The sequence below is a fragment of the Crocuta crocuta genome, unplaced genomic scaffold (genome assembly GCF_008692635.1).
Source record: "Crocuta crocuta isolate KB4526 unplaced genomic scaffold, BGI_CrCroc_1.0 scaffold334, whole genome shotgun sequence".
In the NCBI taxonomy this organism is placed as follows: domain Eukaryota; kingdom Metazoa; phylum Chordata; class Mammalia; order Carnivora; family Hyaenidae; genus Crocuta; species Crocuta crocuta.
In genome coordinates this window covers 4,083,861-4,094,404 of record NW_027533260.1, presented here as the reverse complement: position 1 = coordinate 4,094,404, position 10,544 = coordinate 4,083,861, and the positions used below count along the sequence as shown (strand labels likewise).

Sequence of the window (10,544 nt, the reverse complement as noted above, 5' to 3'; positions counted from 1 at the left end):
ACATGGATGTCTGTTTCTGCTGAAATCTGGGACTTGGCTTCTTTAGGAGCATGCCATTAGGTCGTCTGGAGGCGATTGCTTTCATTGAGTTTTCTGTTTTGAAAATGGTCAAACCATTTTTACATACCACATGTAGGCACATTTTGTTTCCATAGAGGGCTTGGCTTTCTCAGTTATCAAAGGAAGATATGGATGTTTGGGAAAGGCCTGTGACCTTGTGAGGTTGTCATCATAAGGGACAACTTTCCTCTCCTATTCATCACCCCTCTTCCTAGAATAATGTATGGTGGTGTAACTTCCCACTGCATTTCTTAGGAGACGGGCCCACAAAAATATATTAGGGTGGTAGAAATGCTGGGTTCCTACCAGCCATGACTGAGATTCAAAAGAAAATTGTTCTCTTTATTTTAAATTGAGTTATCTCAATGATAACCATTGAATGAGACCATTCATTTGGTTCGGCAGTTGTGTGGTCATGTTTGCACGTGTGAGTAGACGGCAGTGCAGTGTGAGCAGTGGTAGCCAGAAGGCCATTTATGTGGAGACAGCCAAGGCCTGCGTATTCTATTTCTGTCAACCAGGAAGTTGCCAAAGACATTGTAAGGTATTATCATAACATTTTATTACTTCACCTCTTCAAACTTTAGATCCTTTAAGGTGCATCTTTTCAGCCACATTCTGTGGTTCTCCATAGCCTTCGGGGAAGAACCCGAACTCTTTGAAAGAGGTTTAGTCTGATTTCTGCTTTACTGGCCAATACGTCTCACCCATCTCCTCCCCACACACACTCGAGGGGCCGTGCCTTTTTCTGCAGAGAGGAGTCTCTGTATTTCTTTCCCCTACTTGTTTCTCTGGAGGTGGAGCTTCTTCCAGAAAGGCTTTCCTTAATCAAAACACTAGGTTTGGGGACTCTTTAATATGCCCTCATAGTCATTCCCTTACTCGTTCCTTCAGTAAATACTTGTGCCAAGCACAGTGCCATAGTGCCATAGGCTGAGGATACAGAAGTGAACAAGAAGGGGTGGGATTTGTCCTCACAGAGCTTATGATGTTCTCATCAGGGAAACCACCCAATAGTCAAACCTTTTTAAAAACGCTTTTTAGTGGCTCCTGGGTGGCTCAGTCGGTTAAGTGTCCAACTTTGGCTCAGGTCATGATCTCAGGGTTTGTGGGTTTGAGCCCCGCGTCGGGCTCTGTGTTGACAGCTCAAAGCCTGGAGCCTGTTTCAGATTCTGTTGTCTCCCTCTTTCTCAGACCCTCCCCTGCTCACACTCTCTCTCTCTCTCTCTCTCTCTATCTCTCAGAAGTAAAAACATTAAATTTTTTTTAATTATAAAAAATTTAAAAAAAAGGTTTTTATTTGGAAATAATCACAAATTTATGGAAAGTTGCAAAAAAATTAAAGTAGCTCAAAGAAATATCCAGATTTATCTGTTGTTAACATTTTACCTCATTTGCATTCTTTTTCTCAGTATATATACATATTTCTTTCTGGACCAATCACATACATTATGGCCTTTTCCCCCCAAATACTTCAGTGTGTATTTTATAAGAGTAGGCTATTCGCTCACATGGTAGTTATCATGTTCCTAAATTTACATTGATCAAATGCTTCTATCTAATGTTCGGTTCATAGGCCAGTATTATTAAATGACTTAATAATGTCGTGTGTTTCCCATCCTGGTGCAGAATTCATTCTAGGTTAGAATAATTGCATTTAGTTATGATGTCTCTTTAACTTCTCTTGATCTGGAATGTTTACATAGCCATTCTTTGTCTTTTGTGACATTGCTATTTTTTGAAAAGTATAGATTGTGCACTACCTCCCCATGATAGAATCTTGCTCATTTTTAGTTTATATCATGTTTTCTCATGACTAGGTTGAAGTAGTACTTCTAGGTCATTCACACCACTTAGTAGTGTATCCTCTTGGAGGTACCGTATCTGGAGGCCCATGATGTCCTTTTGTCCCTCTTTTGTGGTGATAATTTTCATTATCCAGGTGGTAACCCAGTTTCTTTATGATATAATTAGTGCTTTTCATACCTCTTTCCTTTGCAACAATAAGTAGCATATCAGGAGGCCCCTCAATTCTGTGCAGATATCCTGATTCTCATCAAAATCTTCTGCCTAGAAAGGGTATCAGGTAAGATACCCTAGATAAGACTTTTGTCTTATCCAGTCGTATGAACTCAAGTTCCTATTTTGGGCAGTGGGTTATAATTCACTACTGTATTTAATTATTTTGGTGCTCAAATTGTTTCAGATTTGACCAGTGGGATCCCCCTTCAAGCTGGCTCCTGTGTCTTTGTGAGGTGCCCTATCGTTTTTTCAAGCACTTCCTTTCCTGCACAGCAGGATGTTCTAGGCTCCTCTCGTACCAACTCTGCTCTAACCGTGGTATCAGCCATTTCTCTAAGAAGCCCTCAAACTCTTTGTTTTAACACCCAGTACAACTGCTTGCTTGCATGTCTTCCTCTGTTAGATGTATGGAGGGCACATAAATGTCCTACTCATATCTTCACTCAGCATAAGGCCTGGCACATTTCATGTTTAAGTATCTGTTGACTAAGAAAATTGATTTTTGCTGTAGTTCAGCGACTAAGATCAGGTTCCAAAATTATGATGCTGATGGGTTTTCTTTTCTTCCCCCTGTCTAGGAAGACATGTTTACTATCTGGCGATGAGAAGTGGTGAAAAGTGACCTCGTACTGGTGTACAAACACTATGAGACCTGACACTTGCGCTGCGTGGGCAGCTGGCCCCCACTGATAATGTGGGGAAGCCATCAGGTCCACTGGAAAACACTAATCTGATCTTGGAAGTGGCCGATTGTGGCAGGATGTGTCGACGATGATGATGGCAAGAAAGCAAGATGTCCGCATTCCCACCTACAACATCAGTGTGGTGGGATTGTCTGGGACGGAGAAGGAGAAGGGCCAGTGTGGCATTGGAAAGTCTTGTCTGTGCAACCGCTTCGTGCGCCCCAGCGCTGATGAGTTTCACTTGGACCATACCTCGGTCCTCAGCACCAGTGACTTTGGCGGGCGAGTGGTCAATAATGACCACTTTCTGTATTGGGGAGAAGTTAGCCGTTCCCTGGAGGATTGTGTGGAATGTAAGATGCACATTGTGGAGCAGACTGAGTTCATCGATGATCAGACTTTTCAACCTCATCGAAGCACTGCCCTGCAGCCCTATATCAAGAGAGCTGCCGCAACCAAGCTCGCATCAGCTGAAAAACTCATGTACTTTTGCACTGACCAGCTGGGGCTGGAGCAGGACTTTGAGCAGAAACAAATGCCAGATGGAAAGCTGCTGATTGATGGTTTTCTTCTTGGTATTGACGTTAGCAGGGGCATGAATAGGAACTTTGATGACCAGCTTAAGTTTGTGTCCAATCTCTACAATCAGCTTGCAAAAACAAAAAAGCCCATAGTGGTGGTCCTGACTAAGTGTGATGAGGGCGTTGAGCGGTACATTAGAGATGCACATACTTTTGCCTTAAGCAAAAAGAACCTCCAGGTTGTGGAGACCTCAGCAAGATCCAACGTAAACGTGGACTTGGCTTTCAGCACCTTAGTGCAGCTTATTGATAAAAGTCGGGGAAAGACAAAAATCATTCCTTATTTTGAAGCTCTCAAGCAGCAGAGTCAGCAGATAGCTACGGCAAAAGACAAGTATGAGTGGCTGGTGAGTCGCATCGTGAAAAACCACAACGAGAACTGGCCGAGTGTCAGTCGCAAGATGCAGGCCTCTCCCGAGTACCAGGACTATGTCTACCTGGAAGGTACTCAGAAAGCCAAGAAGCTGTTTCTCCAGCACATCCACCGCCTCAAGCACGAGCACATTGAGCGCAGGAGAAAGCTGTACCTGGCAGCCCTGCCGTTAGCTTTTGAAGCGCTTATCCCCAATCTAGATGAAATAGACCACCTAAGCTGCATAAAAACCAAAAAGCTCTTGGAGACCAAGCCAGAATTCCTGAAGTGGTTTGTTGTGCTTGAAGAGACGCCGTGGGATGCCACCAGCCACATTGACAACATGGAGAATGAGCGGATTCCCTTCGACTTGATGGATACTGTCCCTGCCGAGCAGCTGTACGAGGCCCACTTAGAGAAGCTGCGGAACGAGAGGAAAAGAGCTGAGATGAGAAGGGCATTTAAAGAAAACCTGGAGACCTCTCCCTTCATAACTCCCGGAAAGCCTTGGGAAGAGGCCCGTAGTTTTATTATGAATGAAGATTTCTACCAGTGGCTGGAAGAATCCGTATACATGGATATTTATGGCAAACACCAAAAGCAAATTATAGACAGAGCAAAGGAAGAGTTTCAGGAGCTGCTTTTGGAATATTCAGAATTGTTTTATGAGCTGGAGCTGGATGCGAAGCCCAGCAAGGAGAAGATGGGCGTCATTCAGGATGTTCTGGGGGAGGAGCAGCGATTTAAAGCACTACAGAAGCTCCAAGCGGAGCGAGATGCCCTTATCCTGAAGCACATTCATTTTGTGTATCACCCAACCAAGGAAACATGCCCCAGCTGCCCCGCGTGTGTGGATGCTAAGATTGAGCACTTGATTAGTTCTCGGTTTATCCGACCATCTGACCGGAATCAGAAAAATTCACTCTCTGACCCCAACATTGATAGGATCAACTTGGTTATCTTAGGCAAAGATGGCCTCGCACGGGAGTTGGCCAATGAGATTCGAGCTCTCTGTACAAACGATGACAAGTATGTGATAGATGGTAAAATGTATGAGCTTTCCCTGAGGCCAATAGAAGGGAATGTCAGGCTTCCTGTGAACTCTTTCCAGACGCCGACATTTCAGCCCCATGGCTGCCTCTGCCTTTACAATTCAAAGGAGTCTCTATCGTATGTGGTGGAGAGTATAGAGAAGAGTAGAGAGTCCACGCTTGGCAGGCGAGATAATCATTTAGCCCATCTCCCCCTGACATTAATCTTGGTTAACAAGAGAGGAGACACCAGTGGAGAGACCCTGCATAGCCTAATACAGCAAGGTCAGCAGATTGCCAGCAAACTTCAGTGTGTCTTCCTCGACCCTGCTTCTGCTGGGATCGGTTATGGACGCAACATTAATGAAAAGCAAATCAGTCAAGTTTTGAAGGGACTCCTGGACTCCAAGCGTAACTTAAACCTGGTCAGTTCCACTGCTAGCATCAAAGATCTGGCTGACGTCGACCTGAGAATTGTCATGTGTCTGATGTGTGGAGATCCTTTCAGTGCAGATGACATACTCTTTCCTGTCCTTCAGTCCCAAACCTGTAAGTCTTCCCATTGTGGAAGCAACAACTCTGTTTTACTTGAACTACCAATCGGACTCCACAAGAAGCGCATTGAACTGTCCGTTCTTTCGTACCATTCCTCATTTAGCATCAGAAAAAGCCGGTTGGTCCATGGGTACATTGTTTTCTATTCAGCCAAACGTAAGGCCTCCTTGGCTATGTTACGTGCCTTTCTTTGTGAAGTGCAGGATATTATCCCCATTCAGTTGGTCGCACTCACTGATGGCGCTATAGATGTCCTGGACAATGACTTAAGTCGGGAACAGCTGACTGAAGGGGAGGAGATTGCTCAAGAGATCGATGGAAGGTTCACAAGCATCCCCTGTAGCCAGCCCCAGCATAAGCTTGAGATCTTCCACCCATTTTTTAAAGATGTGGTGGATAAAAAGAACATAATCGAGGCTACTCATATGTACGATAACGCAGCCGAGGCCTGTAGCACCACAGAAGAAGTGTTTAACTCTCCCCGAGCGGGCTCTCCCCTCTGCAACTCAAACCTGCAGGATTCGGAAGAGGATATCGAGCCCCCTTCTTACAGCTTGTTTCGAGAAGACACATCACTGCCCTCTCTGTCCAAAGACCATTCTAAGCTCTCTATGGAACTGGAGGGAAATGATGGGCTGTCTTTCATCATGAGCAATTTTGAGAGTAAACTGAACAACAAAGTACCTCCACCAGTCAAACCAAAGCCTCCTGTCCATTTTGAAATTACAAAGGGGGATCTGTCTTACTTAGACCAAGGCCATAGAGATGGACAGAGGAAGTCTGTGTCTTCTAGCACCTGGCTACCTCCAGATGGGTTTGATCCTTCTGATTATGCCGAGCCCATGGATGCTGTGGTCAAGCCAAGGAACGAAGAAGAAAACATATATTCAGTGCCCCATGACAGCACTCAAGGCAAAATCATCACCATTCGGAATATCAACAAAGCCCAGTCCAACGGCAGTGGCAATGGTTCCGACAGTGAAATGGACACCAGCTCTCTAGAGCGAGGCCGCAAGGTGTCCATCGTGAGCAAGCCAGTGCTGTACAGGACGAGATGCAGCCGGCTAGGGAGGTTTGCTAGTTACCGAACCAGCTTCAGTGTGGGAAGTGATGATGAGTTAGGGCCCATCCGGAAAAAAGAGGAGGATCAGGCTTCTCAAGGGTATAAAGGGGACAATGCCGTCATTCCATATGAAACAGACGAAGACCCGAGGAGGAGGAATATTCTTCGTAGCCTACGGAGGAACACTAAGGTAAGACGTAGGTCAGGAATGAGTCCTGGGAGTGGCTTGCACAGTGTCTGTGTGAGCGCTGACTGATGATGATGGTGATGATGATGATAGTGATGATTTTTCAAGGACAGCTTATTCTGGTTTAAAAAAAAATTGGTCTGTGTGTCTCTTTACTCTCTGACAGTGTAAAAAGCAAGCAGTGTCTCAGATTGCTACCACTGGCAGCTCTGGAGCAGTAGGGACCTTGGGTAGGCAGCCTGAGTTTGAGTTGTCTTTGTCCAGAACAACAGTTAGGTGATTCCAGAAGGAGCAGGTCGTGTGGAACTTACCGGTATCCTGACTGGTAGCCAGGCCGGTGACAAGATGCTTGCACTTGCTTTACGTAAACAGCAGAATCTAAAATTGCATGCTTCTAGGGGCGCCTGGGTGGCTTAGTCGGTTAAGCGTCCGACTTTCGCTTAGGTCATGATCTCGCGGTTCGTGGGTTCGAGCCCCGCGTCGGGCTCTGTGCTGACTGCCAGCTCGGAGCCTGGAGCCTGTTTCAGTCTGTGTCTCCCTCTCTCTCTGACCCTCCCCTGCTCACGCTGTCTCTCTCTCTCTCTCCTAGAAATAAATAAAACATTAAAAAAAATAAAAAAAAAAAATTGCATGCTTCTGTCTCTGCTAAACAGACATTTCATCCATATGCCTCTTAAAAGCTCCTTTTTTCCCTCATTGACCCATACAGGTTGCTGCATTTTAGCATAGGAAAAATTGGATGATTATTTTATTTGCAGATGCGAATACTTCACTCGTGCGAAGGGTCTTTACGTACGTAAATGAAAAGTAAGAAGTAACTTGCCACTGTGAGTTATAAACCTGTGTTACATTTGTGTGCAGTGCCCTCCAGCTGCATTATTTTAAGTGGGTTGCTGCTGTCAGTGAGGGCTTCACATTTTGTTTAGGGGCAGAGCGGGCGGGGAGAAGAGAGAAAGTAAACCGCGGGTATTATGAGTGTCAGGCCTGCCTTCAGGTGTAGAGCAAACAGCAGCAGGTGAAGCCTCTTTATCTTGTGTAGAATTGCGGTGTGGAAAGTAGAGTGCCCTGTCTCGCTGGGCTTAAGATTTGAGATGGGTATTTCCCAGCTTTTCCTTTTTCCCCCCCATTTAGAGCAGAGGGAAACACTCTGTTTTTCAGAGAAAGACATCTTGGTGAGACAGGACAATAGAACTGTGTGTTGTGCCGTGTGATGTACAGAGTGATCATTTCTCTGCGTTGAAAGTTTTTCCTCCTCTCCCTCCTGCGAAGCAGCAGAGAACAAAGTCACTTGTATGAAAACATTTCAGGGAACTTTGGAAGAAAGGCTGCCAAAAACTTATGTTATTACAAGATATACCAACTCAGAAGGATCTAGAGCCCAAGCTGTTTTAAGAGTTGACAATTCTGTTGTAAAGTAAGTACTACCTGGAAGTTAATTCTTACTGGTTAGGAGACCCTTGCAGATGGAGGAACGTGGTGCCACTGCCCCACAAGGAGCACATACTACTCGCTTTGTGTTCCCTGGTAGCGTTCGGAGTGTTCACCGGTCGCCACTGGCTGGAGTTTCCAGAGTTTTCTTACCTGTGGAGTTTCAGCAAGGGCAGGGCAGCATTGTTGTGTGTTCTGTCTTCCCCCCATCCCTGAATTGAACGTTAATAAATACCATAGGCATTCTCCTATTTGATTTCCCCTTGTTCTGTTTTTTTCTTGGATGCCTTCACCTGCCTTCAGTATTTTGTCCTCTACAGGTTAGTAGACCCTTAGGGCAGACCCATTGAAAATCCTTCTTATTTAGGAAGTCAGAAATTTGCCTCCCCCCGCCTCCCCAGTAGTTCCTCAAAGCTCTCCTGATCCTGGAATCCAAACATTTTCAACATTTTGACTTTCTTCTCTTCCTCCTCCACTCCTGATGAAGACTGTTACCAGAATAGCTTGTCTGAAGTCATAACGTGTGGGGGTGTTTGCACACCTGGGACTTAGGAAGGTGGCATTATAGCACACTGAATTATAACTAGTCTCTGACTTCTAACTACGTTTTTAATACTTGTTGAAGATAATGCTTGTAAGGCACATTCCCAAACAAGCCGGGCTTTAAGAGCACACACGTTAGACCCAGCAGAAGACAGCTGGCATCCATGTTCTTGAAGAGCACTTCCTAACCTAGAACTTCCTTACCCTGGGTTGCTGGGTCAGCATGCAAGATGTGATCAACTTCCTGTCTTAGTTATGTGGGCCACACCTCTTCAGGTCACATAAAAATGATACCTCTGGCCCAAGAGCAGTAAGTAGCGTGCCGGAGGCCAGCGCAGGAGTATCCTCTGGAAAGTGTGAGTAGAAGGAGCGATTGTCTTTTCCTGCCGTGGAAAATGGTGCTTTGAAATGAGTGTAGCTGCTTTGTCACCCTAGTTCAGAGATAAGCAGAGCCTGCCTTCTCTTCCTCGTCCGGGCAAACCTCCTATTAAAATTGCTGCCTTAAGAAAGCAGCCTGACACTTGTTTTACTGGAAAAGCAAGATGCCATGGGGCAGAGAGTGCCAGGCCAACCCCTACGTGCGGGATTTGGCCTTTGATTTTTATTGGCATGACAAAGCAATACAGTATTTATTTGAAGTGAGGGGTGAGCCAGTTGGTAATGGAAAATGCACTTAGTGCCTCCTGCATGCCAGAATGCTAGACACCACTGGGGAAGTGGCACAGATCCTTCTTGGCTGGGCTGTGGCTCCCAGGTGACACAGCAAGACCCACACAACTACTGAAAATAGGTGGTCTGCCCAGGGGGCGCTGTGTTGAGGCAGAAGGGAAATCCCATGCTAGGGGGGAGGGGGCGGTGAAGGTAGCATAGTGAGTGTGGTGATTAGGAGCTCAGGTTCTGGGAATCCCGGGAATCGGGAGCCTGAAGTCAAATCCCAACTCCTCCGCTTCCTCCCCAGGACATGGGGCCCGTGACTCACCTCTCCACATCCCTTTGGGGAGAACATAGCGGCACCTTCCTCACATGGTTGTGAGAACTGGGCTGAGGTTATGCACAGGAAACACTCAGCACACTGCATCCTGGACAGGGTTAGGTGTTGCAGGTCACCTAGCTAGACCTGGAAGAGTGGGTCGAACTGAAGGAGTGGTGGAGGTGAGGACGGCTTGAGGGTAAAAATGTTCAGGGTGTACTCAAGGAAAGGAGAGTGTTGGTCTGGTCTAGCTGAGGGCTCGAGGGACCAACATTGTCCCTCCCTTTTGTGCAAGTTTTAACCCTGTGTGTTATCCAGCTGCTTTCTCAGCACTCGCCCTAGCAACAGCCCTAACAACGACAACAAAAAGCTATGCTCTGGGTACCAAAGTGATGTGGAGAAAGAGAAGTCGCTCAGCTTCCCTTGGCTGGTCTGCTAGATTAGCTCTTCACTGTAACATTGGAGTCAGAGTGAGGGAAGCGCTTTCATTTCTGTTAATGAAAGTGCAGACTGTAAGGCTGACTGTCATTCTGGGTCCTTTTCCCAGCTGAACCATTTAGCAACCCACCCTCATAGTGGGAGCCTTCCGCACTCAGCTGAATGAAATTGAAAATCTACGATTGCACTTCAGCGGGGCCCATGAATAGATGCTTTGTCTGTGGAGAGTCGGTGTCGCACATGGTCTCTGTCTCTGGGTACCGCGCGTTTGCAGAGATGGGATCACGAACGGCAGGGTCTCATTTTAAAACCAAAAACCAAAAAACAAAAAAACCCAAACCAGGCTGGGGAATCTTGCTCCACAAAATGTGCCTTTTGGGCAAGCTCGAGTTGCTGAATTTCGTGTGTTTGACCACGGATTTAAAGAGAAGACATTATTGGCTATTCACCCTTCTATCTGATGTGCTCTTATCTTTGTGTTAAAAAAAAAAAGACAAAACAGAATGATAAAGAAAATCTTTCACTCACTGTAGCTGCCACATGACAAGACAACCTATTGAAAAGCAAACCAATTCAATCACGCATTGTTTGGTCTATAAGGCACCAAGTAACCAGTTTGACAGTTCGTGCC

General features: G+C 46.0%; 1 protein-coding gene across 1 annotated transcript in view; it reads left to right on the top strand.

Annotated features, from left to right (window-relative positions):
- Nucleotides 1-2,674: 2,674 nt before the first annotated feature.
- ARHGAP35 (Rho GTPase activating protein 35) overlaps nt 2,675-10,544 on the top strand; it is a 74,013-nt gene continuing 66,143 nt past the window's right edge. Inside the window, exon 1 of the mRNA XM_077747055.1 lies at nt 2,675-6,537. Within this exon, the coding sequence (XP_077603181.1) occupies nt 2,854-6,537 (3,684 nt within the window). The 5' untranslated portion in view covers nt 2,675-2,853. The remainder of the gene's footprint in view (nt 6,538-10,544) is intronic.